General features: G+C 34.4%; 2 protein-coding genes across 3 annotated transcripts; one reads left to right on the plus strand and one right to left on the minus strand.

Annotated features, from left to right (window-relative positions):
- Nucleotides 1-415: 415 nt before the first annotated feature.
- On the minus strand, nt 416-13,724 carry dhps (deoxyhypusine synthase). 2 transcript variants are annotated; one of them, XM_059349081.1, is made up of 10 exons: nt 13,566-13,724; nt 11,107-11,306; nt 10,326-10,490; nt 9,653-9,774; nt 8,474-8,570; nt 8,066-8,152; nt 7,877-7,982; nt 6,908-7,011; nt 6,146-6,271; nt 416-1,768 (listed from the first exon to the last, which is right to left on the minus strand). In XM_059349081.1, the coding sequence occupies exons 2-10, from the start codon at nt 11,299-11,301 to the stop codon at nt 1,673-1,675; spliced, it is 1,098 nt and encodes a 365-aa protein (XP_059205064.1). In that variant the 5' UTR covers nt 11,302-11,306; nt 13,566-13,724; the 3' UTR covers nt 416-1,672. The 2 variants fall into 2 exon arrangements, with proteins under 2 accessions (XP_059205064.1, XP_059205065.1); XM_059349082.1 differs by having other exon boundaries at nt 11,107-11,303; nt 13,566-13,674.
- A 2,078-nt stretch (nt 13,725-15,802) lies between these two features.
- On the plus strand, nt 15,803-17,070 carry LOC131983830 (guanine nucleotide-binding protein G(I)/G(S)/G(O) subunit gamma-7-like). Its single transcript, XM_059348641.1, has 2 exons — nt 15,803-16,221; nt 16,875-17,070. Exons 1-2 carry the CDS (start codon nt 16,129-16,131, stop codon nt 16,998-17,000), a joined length of 219 nt encoding a protein of 72 aa, XP_059204624.1. The 5' UTR covers nt 15,803-16,128; the 3' UTR covers nt 17,001-17,070.

The raw sequence follows: 17,070 nt of genomic DNA on the forward strand, positions 1-17,070 counted from the left end.
TTTGGATTCACCAAAGTTACACAAGAACAAAACCAGTGAGTCGTGTGATCCGAGAGGTAAAATCACTGGTTTTGTTAAAAGAATCTGGTGACTTTGAAGAGAGAATAACGGGTTAATGTCTGTCTGACAGCACGGTTAAACAGTGGAAATATTCTAAATATAAAAGAATTGACTTGAACAGATTTTCTAGGTGCACTGTAAAAAAAATGTTTGCAGACATGACAGTAAAATTTGTCAAATTGCAACAGAAATAGATCATCAAATCTAAAATTGTTTATCACCGCAGTAAACACATTGAATTACCATAAATCATGAAACAGTAAAACTTTCATTTTTACTGTCATAAAATGCAGAAAACACAGTTTTACTGTAAAAAAAAAAAAAAAAAAAAAAATTGGTAAAATGACTGAAGAAATGTCACAAGCACTGAATTATTCAGTCTAAATTACACATTTTGCTGATTTCACTTCACAGTAAAAAAAACAACAAAAAAACAACAACTTTTCACCGTACAGCAAAAGTGTACCGTAATGTCTGATAATAATAATTCACACTGTATTTTTTACAGTGAAGTTCTAGCAACCAAAGCTGAAACTGGATTTTACTGTAAATTACAAAGATTTTTCTGTTACAGTGTGATTAAAATAAGTGTTGCTGCACTGATGGATAAGAGCCTCACACAACCCACTTAAAAAATAAAACTAAATGATCCCTTTAAGACAGGAAACCCTGACCACTGACCGCTATTTAATAAGGTTTTTATCAACTGCAGCATTTAATAAAGTAACGCTGCTTCTTTAAGTTACCCATATTTAATACAGCTGCAAGAAAAAGTATGTAAACCCTCTGAAATTATCTAGTTTTCTGCATTAATTTGTCATAAAATGTGGTCTGATCTACATCTAAGTCTCAAGTAAAGACAAAAACAACTTGCTCAACCTAAAAACACACAAACAATTATAATATTTAATGTTTTTATTGAACACATCCACAGCTGTGGAACCTCCTGTCTGGAGATCTCAGTGGCTTCTTTTAAATCTCTTCTAAAGACTCACTTTTATCGATTGGCCTTGTAGAACCTGATAATGTAATAAATTCCCAATAATGTAATAAATAAAAAAAGTGTATTACATTATTGGGAGATGTACTTTATTACATTATCAGGTTTTATTACATTTTCAATGGACTCAAGCGCAGATTTTTATTAAATTGTCAGGAATTTATGACATTATCAGGTTCTACAGGCCTTCTCTTAATTCCCTTTCATTATCGTTGTATGATTACCTTGTTGTGATTGGTGATTTTAAATTTTAATTGTATTTATTTTTAAGTACAATGTCATTCCTTCTTGTGGTTTTATTTTGTTGTTGTCAGTTAATTATATTTATTATGTTATATGTTTTATTTCTGTTGTACAGCACCTTGTAACTCGTTTTTGAAAGGTGCTATATAAATAAAGTTATTATTATTAATATAAAACATTCAAAGTGATGGTAGAAAAAGTAAATGCAAATAAGATCACGTTTTAAGACAAATGAATGCAGAAAACCAGGTGATTTCAGAGGTTCACAGACTTTTTCCTGCAGCTGTAAATCTGCAGCTAACCCCCAACAACAGAAGAACCAAAAGAACAAACTGGTTTTATTCTAACAGTATTTAAAGGAGAAACCATTCAATCTGTTGTCTTGCCGGCCGTCAGCTTGTCTTTGTGGAGAGCGAAGGTCTGAGCCACGATGAGAGGGAAGACCAGCGAGGCGTCTGCATACACCTGGACACAACGCAGCAGGTTAACAACAAGAGCTGCTTCTAGAGGTGACTGTAAAACTTTTTACTGTAAAATTACAGTTTCGTTTCGTATCTGTTTATTTCGGTCAATACATGTCATCAAAACAAACCAGAAAAAAACAAAAACAAAACATTGATCAAAGTAAACAACATGTAAACAGAGAGAGAAAATTGATAATAGACATTTGGACTGAAAAGGCTGAAGCATAGCTTATTACGCCTTATTACCCTGTTACAACTCAAGTAAATTTAAAATTTAGAAATGTACAATCTGTTATTTATCAACAAAAGAAATAAGCAGTCACAAAAGAGAGAAAAGAAAGAAGCTTATTACTCATTACTCTAACTTATATAAATTAATCATCCTATTTTTAAGTATTTTTTTGAATAAGTTAATGGTATTGCAAGTTTTCAAGTCTTTCTCCAATTTGTTCCATAAATTAACAGCTGTTACCGTGGTGCATCGTGATTTGGTGTTGGTTCTGGTTTTTAACTTTTTAAATATACCCTCCCCTCTGAAATTATAATGGCTTTGTCTTAGATTGAACATTTTCTGAATACAGTCAGGCAGCATGTTGTTGTTAATTTTGAACATAAACTGGGCTGTTTTTAAATCCACCAGTTCATTGAATTTGAGTTCATTTAAATTAATAAATAATTGATTGGTTGGATGCTTATAATTTACTTTGTTTATAAGTCTTATAGTTATAAGTACAGTAAATTACTGGCAGCAGTTTCGCCAGTAAGTTACTGTAAATTTACTAGTAAGTTACTGTTTCGCCAGTAAGTTACTGTAAAACTTACAGTACCTCTACTGTATTATAGAAATACAGGTTTGTTTACTGCCAAACTGTCTTGTAACGAAGAAAAAAATTAGCGTGACGTTTGAACTCTAAATTATGTTACGACTAATCCATGAAAACTCGAAGTAATTAGTATTACTGGAAAAACAACACATTGTGATTATTTCAGCCCAGACAAAAATGGAATAAAACTTTTCTTCTTTTAGAAAATAACGGCTTTATTTTCCCGACATGCTCAGCTGAAAACGGTAAGTTCCTGAAAAAATATCATTTTGACCGTTGGAATGCCTGAGCAATCATGATAACTCCCACAATGCATTGTTTTCACAGTAATATCCTGTACAATCATAATACAGCAAGTTACTGTTAGAATTTGACTGTAAATTTACAGCAAAGTCTTACAGTGTGACTGTGTAGAGCAGGGATTCCCAAAGTGTGGTGCGTGGACCCCTGGGGGTCCGTGAGCTGCTGCTAGGGGGTGCGCGAGATGAAAAATGTAATGGCGGTCTGATAATAACACAATTACATTTTTTTCCCCCCACACAATAAAGACGTGTTATTAATTAATTAATGAATACAGGCTATTCAATTTTGCGTCATTTTTTGTTCATTTTTGCATCTATTTTGGTCATTTTTGCATCTATTTTTGCTTGTTTTTGATCTTATAATGAAGCGTAGAAGAAGTTATCTTCTTGTTCTTGTATCATTTTTCCAGCCTGTGTTATGATGACGGGGTTGTGTTCACTCCACGCTCATTTATATTTGCTGCAATTTTTGTTCAACGCAGCTCAAAATATTATAACATTTTCCCAACTGATCTGCTTTCTGCCTCTGATCCTGAGCCTGTCATCGTCCTCGACCTTTAATATGGCTATAAAAACTCTTATTGCATTTAGTTTTTTTGAAATTTTTTGATTGGGGGTGCGTCAGCCCGGTTGGGACATAGAAGGGGGTGCACGGCTAAAAAAGTTTGGGAACCGCTGGTGTAGAGAAAGTGCCTTTAGTCAAGCCACTTTCTCTGTTGGTGCTTCTTACACCTGGAATTCAATACCAAACACAGTAGGTGAACTCTAGACTCTCACCTCTTTTAACAAACATCTTAAAGCTCGGCTATTGGAAGAACAACACTGTTGTCACAACTGTGCCTAAACTTGTATATTTGTTTTAATGTTAGCTAATTGTCGGGGCACCATCTGTATTTTCTACTGAGTACATACATAAACATCACTGCTTTATTATCATTATTATACTCTCTCTTCCCCATTAATATCTTCGCTATTTATTATATCTTTATTTACTTTTTAGGTATTAGGGCTACGTGCAAGGCAACATGCACTTTATATTCTTAACAATGGGAACTCCCAATATCATAAAATTACCATTGCTGGTATTTAATTAATGTAATGTGTATTGATTATCGTGCATTTAAAATAGCACTTTATATTTACTGTGCAATCGGGCAATCTGCAATATAATTACGCAGCTAACACTTTAACACTTCAGCACTTTAATCAGCCCTTTGATATCTAAACGTAGCGTTTAACACTAGTGAAATACGTTTGGTCCCCTGACCTTTGACCCCTGGTTGTTCTTGCTTTTCTTTTTATTTTCTGTTCTATTGTGTTCTCAAGGACACGTTCTCTCTCCTTGTTGTTACTGTTGTTTTATTGATTTTATTGTCTTATGGTATTGACATCAACCTGCCAAAGGGACTAAAGATGGAAATTAGCCGTTGGCTATAATCTTGCATATTTACATGTATATGTTCATTAACCCATTGAGGCCTGAAAAATCGCTGGGCGATTTTAAAATAAACCTCTAATTTTCTGGAAATTCTGGAAAATTCTGGGAAAAAAAGTGTCAACTCTTCTACTAAATAATAGATTTTTCAGCCTCTGTAGCAGATAGAAATAAAAATTCAAAAAGTATTTGAGAGCTTATACAAATACTACAAAACGACGTATCCGCTTTCCAGGCTTCAATGGGTTAACATGTATTGTCCCTGTTTTAAATAAATAAACTCAAACACTTCTCTCTAATGTTGTGTTTGTGTGTTACAACAGTAAACTGACTCCAGTTTCTGCTCACATTCATGTTTTGGTGCTTTGATGGATCAGACAGTGTGCAGACAGCGCCACCTGGAGGCCAAATGTGGTTAAAACATCTTTTATTCTTTCTGCTTCAGGAGTCCAGATATTACTGATCAGACTCCTCACATGCTTAGCTATACTATTATTTACAAACATTATGTATTTTTTGGGTAATTTAGATTTTTTTTTGGTAATTTTACATGTTTTTTGGGGTCTGAAAGGTGAGTAAACCATATCTGCAAAACGTACAGTACAGGCCAAAAGTTTGGACACACCTTCTCATTCAATGCGTTTTCTTTATTTTCATGACTATTTACATTGTAGATTCTCACTGAAGGCATCAAAACTATGAATGAACACATATGGAATTATGTTCTTAACAAAAAAAGTGTGAAATAACTGAAAACATGTCTTGTATTTTAGATTCCTCAAAGTAACCACCCTTTGCTTACTAGAATATAAGACATGTTTTCAGTTATTTCACACTTTTTTGTTAAGTACATAATTCCACATGTGTTCATTAATAGTTTTGATGAATTTACAATGTAAATAGTCATGAAAATAAAGGAAACACATTGAATGAGAAGGTGTGTCCAAACTTTTGGCCTGTACTGTATGTATTGCTATTTCAGACAAGAAACCGGTTAAAATAGTTCCTTTTATAATGTTTTTTAAATTTAAAATGTTTTGTATTGTTTCCTATTGAAGCTACTGAATCGTTTACACATGTTTATTAAATAAATTATGTGAAAATTAATTTTAAAAACGTTCTTTTTCACTTGTGCACCGTTATGGTACAATGTTGCCTACAGACAACAAACCCCAAAAACTTCCCAAAAAAAATTAAAAAAAACTCTTCAGATTATGTTCATTTAGTCTATTTCAAGACAAAAAAAAAACACTTTTTTTCCTAACTGGCATCATAATGCGTACCATAGAGGGTTAAGTTAAGTTTAGTTTAGTGACAGTACATAAGTGCAAAATCATAAAAGCCTAATAGCATAATTACCTAAAGTCATTTATAACTTACTGTTACAAAATCAATAAAAAAATACCAATGTGATTGCCAAAAATTCAGTTTTGTCTTGTTTTCCGAAAACGTTCAAATATGACTGAGACACCTCACATGCTTAGCTATACAATTATTTCCAAACATATTTTTTTTCCCCCTTGAAATGTATTTAAGTCGAAATAATGTCAAATTAAGACACTTATTTGTCCAAATAACAGCAGTAAGTTGATGTTTCTCAGCTGAATTGAGGTTAATACCATTTTTAATACATGTTGTGCCTATTTTAAAAATGTTATTTGAGGAATATATGAGTTATGTGACATATAACTTAATTTCTGCACCAAAGCTGTAAATTATGCACAATGACATCATGATAAGATAAGATTTTTTTTCAACTACCCACATCTGAACACTGTTCAGTTTTATTATTTATTAGCTCAGGCGAACATGGCTACCTTGACAGGTTTGGCGTCGGTCCTGATCTTGCCCCAGGACACGGCCTCATCAGGTCGGGCCCCCGAGTCGGAGCCGTCGAACTCCTGACCCGTGTTGACGAAGACGGCGTGGTCCGCCCCGTTCCTCTGGACCCACAGGAGAGACAGGAAGTGGTTCACATGTTGTTGTTTTAGGTTTTAAAGCTGACAAAACACCACCGATGCTACTAGTTTTCATACTTTATATTGCCATTATTTAACTTATATGTTAAATAAACCCTTAGTTAAAAGTTTAGTTTAGTGACAGTACAGAAGTGCAAATTTGTAAAAGCCTAATAACATAATTGCCTCAGTCATTTGTAACTTACTGTTAGAATATCAGTAAAAAAAAATACCAATGTGCTTGCTAAAAATGTAGTTTTTTCTTGGTTTTCCAAAAATGTTTAAATATGACTGTGGCAACTATGCTATTAGGCTAACGAAATGTTGTTGTTTTATTATTAAAATGTACATAATTGAAGAAAAAACTCCCCATGTAGCTGTATTTTATACAGCTACAATTCTTTAAGTTTAATCCATAATAATAATGCATCTTTTTTATAACTTGTAACTTGATGCTGTAAAATTATTGTTTTGGAGTTAAAAAAACTACAAAACTTCCCTCTGACTTGCAGTGGAAAATAAAAATACTCAAAGCACCAGAAAATGACTAGTGAGTATTTGAATAAATGCAGAGTTGTATCCATCCCTTGATAGATTGTGATGTGAGTAAAGAGGAATCACCATGAGGTTAGCGTTACAGATGTGGTGTTTGACCAGCCCTCCTCCCAGGATGATCATCCCCGTCCTCTTGGCGAACACCGCCTGGCTGTTCATCCTGCGGATATCTGAAATAAAGTGACATCACATGATCAGATCTCAGTGTTTCCTCCAGGTTTACTAGGTTTACAGCTTTACAGCTTTCTCCAACGTGCATGGCCCCCCGGGAGAAAATTGTGTACATTTTTAAGTAAAATGCATCGATCAAAAACCTCACATTAGATCATGGGTCTCAAACTGGCGGCCCTCGTGATGATATTTTGTGGCCCCCACCTTGATATGAAAGTTTAATGTGAGTTTTATATGAATGGCACTTTACTGTGTTGTGTGTGGAAGGTCCCTTTAATTACTTTAAGTAATTTTGTGTCTTTTTTTAAAATAATTTTGTGTCTTTTTTGGTCATTTTGTCTTTTTTTGGTAATTTAGTGTTTTTTTTCTTTGTTAGCTTAACATTTGTAGCGTGTTTGTATTTTTTAATAGTTTTACTTTTTTTGTTATTTTACTTTAACAATTTTGTGTCTTTTTAAAACATTTTTGTGTCTTTTTTGTCATTTTGCATTTTTTTAAAAGTAATTTGGTGTTTTTTTTGTAATTTTGTGTCTTTTTTGGTCATTTCGTGTCTTTTTAAAGTAATTTAGTGTTTTTTCAGTCATTTTGCGTCTTTTTTAGTAATTTTGTGTCCTTTTTTGGTCATTTTGATACTGCCTCCAGCGGCCCCCAGGTAATTTGAGTTTGAGACCCCTGATTTAAATTTTCAGTCAGGAGATAGCTTCCATAGAATCTTTGTTATCCTACTTGTTACGGTGCTGGCTGTGATCTGGCGCTATATAGAAAATATAATTAACTTGATCGTTAATATAATGGTAGTGGAACCACTGGATCCCAGTGAGACCTGCTGGGATCCCTGTTCTGGAGCAGTGGTGCTGGTTTTACCTTCCACTATGTCCAGAACCAGCCCGGGGTTCTTAAAGGAGTGGAAGTAGAGCATGTCGCCCAGAGAGCCATCAGTCAGAGCCGGGCTGAACACTGGGATGTCGTTCTGAAACACAATCAGACACATTTACACACCGACGTCTAGTTCCCTTATGATGCAACACCTTCCCAGTATGAACCAGGACTCACCTTGTAGGCCCAGTAGTAGACAGACTCAGGGTTGTTGATCTCTTTGCCGAGTCGATGGATCATCTTGGAGGGAGTCCAACGGGTTCCCTGGAACAGGAACGCTCAAATATCACAATGTGACAATAATATTATAATAAAAGCAGAGTTTGGACTAATGCAACTTTGTGGAAAACATATTTTTTTTATGAGAGGACGTTAAACAGAAAGAATCACCTCAATAACAGGGACTCACTAATGGTTAACCAGGTATTACACACACAGACCTGCAGCAACCATTCAGATATCGGGTCTATTTTTTCAACAAGTCTTAAGTGAATGTGGTAAGAATATATATATATATATCATATGCGATCTAAATGATTTGATTCTAATAAAAGATAAAAGACCCCAGAGACCCCATAGACCCACCTCTGTGTTCTGCTCCAGCAGCATCTGGTCCAGGATCGGCATCAGCCAGTCTTCAAACTTACAGTAGTTATCATTAGGCACCAACAGGTTCCCGATCCTAGAGACAGGGAGGAATATATATATATATATATATATATATATATATATATATATACACACACACACACACACACACACACACACACACACACACAGGTGCATCTCAATAAATTAGACTATGATAGAAAAGCTTATTTATGTCAGTAATTCAATTCAAAAAGGTGAAATAACACATTTTATAGATCCATTACACACAGAATGAAACATTTGTCATGTCTTCATTTATTTATTTTATTCTAATTATAATGATTATGGCTTACATTTAATGAAGACCTAAAATTCAGTGTCTCAAAAAATGTAATATTACAAAAGACCAATTTTAAAATGTCTGTTTAATATGTAAATGTTGTTCTCTGAAAAGTTTGTCCATCTATATGACTCAATACTTGGTTGGGGCTGTTTGACTTGAACTACTGGGAATGGACTTTTACATCATATTCTGATTTATTGAGATGCAGCTGTTGCTGTTGCTGGTGCATCATGTGCTTTGTCATTCAGAGTGTAAAGAACATCTGTTATTGGTGACATACTCTGTGTAAAATGCCCCCTTTATGTCAGGAGCCCTGACTAGCACCACTGTGAGGATGTGAATATGGGAGGTGATCATCACTGTGAGGATGTGAACATGAGAGGTGATCATCACTGTGAGCATGTGAACATGAGAGGTGATCATCACTGTGAGCATGTGAACATGAGAGGTGATCATCACTGTGAGCATGTGAATATGAGAGGTGATCATCACTGTGAGGATGTGAACATGAGAGGTGATCATCACTGTGAGCATGTGAATATGAGAGGTGATCATCACTGTGAGCATGTGAACATGAGAGGTGATCATCACTGTGAGCATGTGAATATGAGAGGTGATCATCACTGTGAGGATGTGAACATGCGAGGTGATCATCACTGTGAGGATGTGAATATGAGAGGTGATCATCACTGTGAGGATGTGAACATGAGAGGTGATCATCACTGTGAGGATGTGAACATGAGAGGTGATCATCACTGTGAGGATGTGAATATGAGAGGTGATCATCACTGTGAGGATGTGAATATGGGAGGTGATCAGTAGTTGCTGACCTGTTGATGCCTTTCAGGCGGAGCGCCTTGCCAGACAGGTTGAACTCTCCCAGGTAGGTGTGAGCCAGACACTTGATGAAATCCTCCTCGATGCCTCCAGCTGTAGTTACTATCACATCCACCTAACAGAGTGGAGAGACAGAACATGATAAAACTTCCCTACGTCTGTCTGACTGGTTGATTGTTTTAGACCAGGGGTCTCAAACTCAAATTACCTGGGGGCCGCTGGAGGCAGTGTCAAAATGACCAAAAAAAGACACAAAATGACAGAAAAAAACTAAATTACTTAAAAGACACAAAATGACTACAAAAAAGACACATAAAATGACCAAAAAATACACAGAATTACCAAAAAAAGACACAAAATTATTTTAAAAAAGACACAAAATGACCCCAAAAAGACACAATATGACCAAAAAAGGGCACAAAATGACCAAAAAAAGACACTAAATTACTAAAAAAAAGACAAAAAATAATTTTAAAAAGACACAAAATTACCAAAAAAGTAATTAAAGGGACCTTCTACACACAACACGGTAAAATGCCATTCATATAAAACTCACATTAAACTTTCATATCAAGGTGGGGGCCACAAAATATCGTCACGAGGGCCACAATTGGCCCGCGGGCCGCCAGTTTTAGATGTTTCCTGTACCGATGATAAGTTTTGTACCATTTTGTGCTGGACCAGGTAGCGGATGCTCTCTCTGACTCCGGAGCTGATCAGGTTGGAGGTGTAGCCCAGGAAGATGGTGCAGCCAGACTTACTGCGATGTTCATCACAATCTTTAGATTCTTTTCCTTCTTCCTCCTTCACCACCTCCAGACGCTTCTCTATCTGTGGAGGCAGCACACAACAACCGTCAACTTCAGAGATTATATATATATATTATGGCATGCCGTTCAGGAAATTAATCCTTGAATATATTGAATGAAGCTTGAATATATGGAATGAATTCTTGAATATCAATATATTCAAAGATTCATTCCATATATTCAAGGATTAATTTCCTGAACGGCAAGCCATAATATATATATATATATATATATATATATATACACACACACACACTATATATAATACTGTATAACAGGAGAACCTTATTTTTATTTTTAATAAAAAATTTTAATTAAAATAGGCCAATCTTTTTCTGAAATAAATATATTTATATGAGAAAAGAATAATGAACATTACAAAAGAACTAAATATGACAATAGTAAGGGCCCTAGTAAGGGCAGCAGTTTATATATATGGAGTAAAAGTACAATATTTACCTCTAAATGTAGTGGTTAGGTTAGAGGTAATGTAGTCCAAATATTATTTAAGTACAGTACTTAGTAAATGTACTTAGTTACTTTCCACCACTGCATTCAGGAAGAAATCCCAGAAACAAAACCCACAGAACCTGCGTTAATAAAACCATCTTAATGACCAGCGGTTAACTGTGTCCCACCATGACGTTGATCTCCTGGACGGCCAGCCCCAGGCTGCTGGCCTGGAAGCCCGTGGTGATGTAGGACTTGAGGACGGCCTCCAGGTCGACTCCCTGGTTGAAGTCGTAGCCTTTGATCTTGGGCATGTCGTCCGGCAGCTCACAGCTGGGCATGAGGACCGCCTCCATGGCAACAGAGGGGGCGTGGCCTGCCATCTCTACTGCAAAAACAAAAACATGCTGGTTAAGGTAATCAGCTGCAGAGTTTAGGGGTTTTCTCTGAACCTGGAGATTCATTTTGCAGAATTCTACATGGAGAGTTTAAGTTTTTACCTAATTATTTGTAATAAGAGTCCCACACCTTCCTGCCATATACTGCTATATATTTTGAGTCAAAATGAGAGAAAAAAGTTAAAATGAGAAAAAAAGTCAAAGTCACGAAAAAAAGTCAAAGTCACGAAAAAAAGTCAAAGTCACGAAAAAAAGTCAAAGTCACGGAAAAAAGTCAAAGTCACGAAAAAAAGTCAAACTGAGGAAAAAAAAATTGGAAGTCACGTAAAAAAAGTAAAAATGAGAAAAAAGTCAAACTGAGAAAAAAAAAATTGGAAGTCACGAAAAAAAAGTAAAAATGAGAAAAAAAGTAAAAATGAGAAAAAAGTAAAAATGAGAAAAAAAAGTCGAAGTCAAGGAAAAAAAGTCAAAATGAGAAAAAAGTCAAACTGAGAAAAAAATTGAAGTCACAAAAAAAAGGAAAAATGAGAAAAAAGTCAAAATGAGAAAAAAGTCAAAATGAGGAAAAAAAACTCGAAGTCAAGGAAAAAAAGTCAAAATGAGAAAAAAGTCAAAATTTAAAAAAAAGTTGAAGTCTCGAAAAAATAATCAAAATTAGAAAAAAGTCAAAATGAGAAAAAAAATTTAATAAAAATGTCAACAAAAAAACACCAACAACTCTGGGAGGAGTAGTCAACCGAAAAACCACGTAAGAAACGGAAGAATAAAATCTAGGCTTCAGCCCGGTGGAGAGTAGATAGTCGCTCTTTAAAGCACACTCAATGAATTGTTAAATGTTCCTTTCCTTTATTCTTCCTTATATCTATTTTACTGTCAAATAATCAACTTTTCATGTGATAAAAACAGAAACCCTTTTTCAGCTTCGTGAGGGGCATTTAGTGGCGTCTTCTCTTCTTTTTATTGTTGTTGTTGTTGTTGTTGTTTTCAACACAAACCACTGAGTCACACACTAGAGCAGCTGGAGCCAAAAGCTGCTTCTCCTCCATTTAGTCAGTTTTTACTAAGAGCATGATGGAAAAACTGCTAAAAGAATCTAGTTGTAGTCTTGTAAATAGACTGACAGTCTGTCTAAAACATCAGTGTGAGACTAGAAACTCTAAACACTAAATGTCTTTAGATGGGAGCAGATGGGACACCAGTGTTTTACACCAGTCTTTTACAAATCTTTTAAAGTCTTCTCATGTATAAGGAGCATTAAAGTCTGACTTCATGACTGAGTTTACCAGCTGCAGATCAACTGTCTAATGTATGAATATCTCTAAAATAAAGAGCATAAACCTTCATGTATTAACTCAAGTCAGCATCACTGAATATATGATATAATCTATAATAAAAAGCTCTTCAAACGGCCTCCGGGTGCTTTCAGGTGTTTGTTATCAGGCTGTTTTTCCTGTTTATTAACATTTTAGAGTTATAATTATATAACAGAACAAACTGTAAAACGCCCATCAACATCCAGTTTAACCAGCTTCAGATTTAATTTGTTTCTGTAAACACAATTGTATAGTAGCTTAACCCTATAAAGCCTGAACCATGAAATAATTGCCAGAAAATTCAATTTTTGTAAAAACTGAGTGCTTATTTACCTGCTGACGAATTTTAAGAAATAAATAAATTGCATATATGAATTCTAATTTGTATCATATTTGATACATCAGGTCTTTTTGTGCAATTTGTTGCTCACAGTTTGTTTTTCTCGAACTAACAAAAACATATAAACCCTAACATTTTTAACTTATTAAGACTTTGACTTTTCCTTTTTCCTCAAACATGCAAAATACATATTTTTTCCATATAACACAACATCATACATCTGCTGATATGAAGTTTTTTAATGCAGCAATGACTGATCCACTCGTGGAACCTGCATATCATTTTTGCTACATCTGGTATTTTTGTGCAATTTGTTGCTCAGTTTGTTTATCTTCAAAAATTACTGTATCTAATATGATACACTTGGCTTTATAGGGTTAAGAAAAGTATTTAGTGCCCTTTATGTTATAGATATGGTTTAAAAAAAAGACTACATTAACTATTTAACTTACTGACACACAGAAAGAAAAGTATAACTGCAGCATTCAGAGCCTTAATGTGGCATGTTGTTAGTTAGCATACAAGCTAACTGTGAGCTAACTATATTACTGACTGTAATCGGGACTAAACATTCAAATTTGGAGGTGAAAACTTACCGAGTGATGAAGAGGAGTCACCTGATGAAGATGTTGTGTTATAATCTGCTGTCACCGGATATAAAACATAAACAGACTCCAGCTAGTGAAGGTTAGCATTACTGCAACAACAACACATGTAGCAACCTGCTGCAGGAAGCGGCTACGGAGAGCAAAGAGGGACAAACAGCACCAGAGCGAGTCAGCAGCACATACACAGGAACATCTAAAAACATTAGAATATCATGAAAAAGTTCAGTATTTTAAGTCAGTCATTTCAGAAAGTGAAACTCATATATTATATAGATTTATAACACGTAGAGTGAAATATTTCAAGCCTGTTTTTCTTGTAAATTTGTAATTTTTTTCTCTTAACTGTCATTTTTTTCTTTTAAATTCGATTTTTTTATCATAAATTTGAGATTTTTTTCTCTCGTAAATATGAATTTTTCTCATGAATTTTTAGATTTTTATTATCATGAATTTGTATTTTTTTTCTCGTAAATTTGTATTTTTCTCCTGCATTTTAAAATTTTTTTATCATGAATTTGTATTTTTTTGTCTTAAATTTTGGATTTTTTACTTGTAAATTTACAATTTTTTTTCTGATGAATTTGAGTTTTTTTCTCTTGAATTTATGATTTTTTTTCTCTTAAATTTGTCATTTTTTTCTTGTACATTTGAATTTTTTATCATGAATTTGAGATTTTTTCTCTCATAAATTTGTATTTTTCTCATGAATTTTTCGATTTTTTTTTATCACAAATTTGTATTTTTTTTGTTTTAAATGTTTGATTTTTTTCTCTTAAATTTGTGATTTTTTTCTCACATAATTTGTGATTTTTTTCTCTTAAATGTGTCATTTTTTCTTGTAAATTTGAATTGCTTATCATAAATGTGAGATTTTATTCTCTCGTAAATGTGTATTTTTCTCATGAATTTTTAGATTTTTTTATCATGAATTTGTATTTTTTTCGTAAATTTGTCAGTTTTTTCTTGTAAATTTTGATGTATAGAAATGAACAGACTTTAGAAGCCTGACATTTGTGTTTAAAATCTCTTTTTTTTTTTTTACTGATCTCATGTAATATTCTAATTTTCTGAGACACTGAGTTTTGTGTTTTCATTCTCTCTAAGCCAGAATCATCAAAATTACAAGAAAAACAGGCTTGAAATATTTCACTCTATGTGTAATGAAACTTTTTCACAATATTCAATTTTTTTAGGTTTAAACTATTTCATATACAGCCGGCTGTATGACACAACATTTTACCAGCTCATCATGTGGTTTGCAGGTAAAATATAACCCTATAAATCATGGGTCTCAAACTGGCGGCCCGTGGGCCAATTGTGGCCCTCGTGATGATATTTTGTGGCCCCCACCTTGATATGAAAGTTTAATTTGAGTTTTATATGAATGGTACTTTACCGTGTTGTGTGTAGAAGGTCCCTTTAATTACTTCTTTTTGGTAATTCTGTGTCTTTTCTTTTGGTAATTCTGTGTCTCTTTTTAATAATTGTGTGTCTTTTTTTAGTTATTTTGTGTCTTTTTTGGTAATTTTGTCTTTTAAAAAATAATTTTGTGTCTTTTTTGGTAATTCTGTGTCTTTTTTTTGTGGTTATTTAGTTTCTTTTTTTAAGTAATTCAGTTTTTTTCTGTCATTGTGTGTCTTTTCTGGTTCATTTTGTGTCTTTTTTTAGTAATTTTGTGTATTTATTGGTAATTTTGTGTCTATTTTAAATAATGTTGTGTCTTTTTTGGTCATTTTGTTTCTTTTTTTAGTAATTTTGTGTATTTTTTTGTTAATTTCGTGCCTTTTTAAAATAACTTTGTGTCTTTTTTTGATAATTCTGTGTCTTTTTTAAATAATTTTGTTTCTTTTTTTAAGTAATTTATTTTTGTAGTCATTTTGTGTCTTTTCCTGTCATTTTGTGTCTTTTTTTAGTTATTTTGTGTATTTTTTGGTAATTTTGTGTATTTTTTAAATAATTCTGTGTCTTTTTTGGTAATTCTGTGTCTTTTTTTGGTCATTTTGTTTTCTTTTTTTAAGTAATTTAGTTTTTTATAGTCATTTTGTGTCTTTTTTTAGTAATTTTGTGTCTTTTTTGGGTCATTTTGATACTGCCTCCAGCGGCCCCCAGGTAATTTGAGTTTGAGACCCCTGCTATATAGCAACTAGAATTTACAGTTTTCAGCTAAATGTAAAACCAGTAACAATATTTCCAACACATTGAATCAACTTAATAAAAGGGGCGGAGTTAGCTGCTGCTCCTTCTGCAGACAGCAAACTCACGTCTAAAGGTGGAAGCATGAAGCCGATCATGTTTGATCGGCGGAGGCTCTGAAGAGATGAGTGATGTTTGTGACATTTCATCTCTGAGCCGTCTGACCTTTAATATCACAGACGCTTTCAACTCCTCCAACAGGGAATAAAAGGAGGTCCAGGAGAGAGCGGAGAGCCAGGAGCGACTCTGACTCCTCAACTACAGAGCTCACTGGAACACTACTGCACATCATTCTAGGAGGACCAGGACCAGGACCAGGACCAGGACCAGGACCAGGACCAGGATCTGGACTGGAGGAATGTCAGGGAAGATGTGCAGCAGCAACAGTGTTATTCAGGCCCAGAAGCTGGTGGAGCAGCTGCGGGTGGAGGCGGGCATGGAGAGGATCAAGGTCTGTAACAATCTGGATCAGCTCATAGCTGCATTAGTGGAGGATTTTACATTTAAAAAAAAAATATTTCATCAGCTCGCTTTCCATTTTAACCCTCTAGAGTCCATGAAACCACCTGCACATTAACTTCTTCATGACGTGAAGACATAAAATGAAGCAACATCATGTTTGCAATATTTAAAATTCTGTGTTTTGAAACATAATTTTCAAGATCAGATTTTATGTTTTCCTTTGTTTGTTCAAAATTTTGTTCAAGTAAGTCAAAGTTAATTATCAGGGCATAAAGGAGAGGTAACGCTGAAAACACTGATACCAACATGGCATGGTGATGAGTTTTAACAGATTTTTTAACAGATTTTTTAACAGACATAGCCGAAGATTTCAGAGGGTTAAAATGTTATATTTGAATGTACTTCTATATTTTTCCTAAATATTTTATCTGCTTGTTTTTTAGTCTCTAATGTTTATATTTGAATGTGATTTTATATATAATTTATCATAAATGCATCATCATCAACCTGAACTGAACCAAATCAGATCGCTTATTATATTATCTACAGAATACGAAAACGCAGGAAGATTTCTGAAAAAGGGAGATGTAACAGTTGTTTTCCTCCAGTGTGATTATTCCAGTGTTGTCCTCCTCCCAGCAGATCTCCCTGACGGCAGCAGACCTGGTCCGGTTCTGTCAGGACCACCGGCGCAGCGACCCTCTGATCACCGGCATCACCGCCTCCTCCAACCCCTTCAAAGACAAGAAGAGCTGCGTGCTGCTCTGATGGTCGGACCACAGACAGACACACAACAGACTCACAACAGACTCACAACAGACAGACACACAACAGACTC

Source organism: Centropristis striata, chromosome 13 (genome assembly GCF_030273125.1).
Source record: "Centropristis striata isolate RG_2023a ecotype Rhode Island chromosome 13, C.striata_1.0, whole genome shotgun sequence".
Taxonomy (NCBI): Eukaryota; Metazoa; Chordata; class Actinopteri; order Perciformes; family Serranidae; genus Centropristis; species Centropristis striata.

Coding starts and splice junctions, on each gene's coding strand:
- dhps (XM_059349081.1), bottom strand. CDS start 11,301: ATGGCAGGCCACGCCCCCTCTGTTGCCATGGAGGCGGTCCTCATGCCC. Junction 8,571..9,652: donor CGCCTGAAAGGCATCAACAG/GTCAGCAACTAC, acceptor CCCTGTCTCTAG/GATCGGGAACCTGTTGGTGC. Junction 7,983..8,065: donor TCTACTACTGGGCCTACAAG/GTGAGTCCTGGT, acceptor ATTGTGTTTCAG/AACGACATCCCAGTGTTCAG.
- LOC131983830 (XM_059348641.1), top strand. CDS start 16,129: ATGTCAGGGAAGATGTGCAGCAGCAACAGTGTTATTCAGGCCCAGAAG. Junction 16,222..16,874: donor CGGGCATGGAGAGGATCAAG/GTCTGTAACAAT, acceptor TCCTCCCAGCAG/ATCTCCCTGACGGCAGCAGA.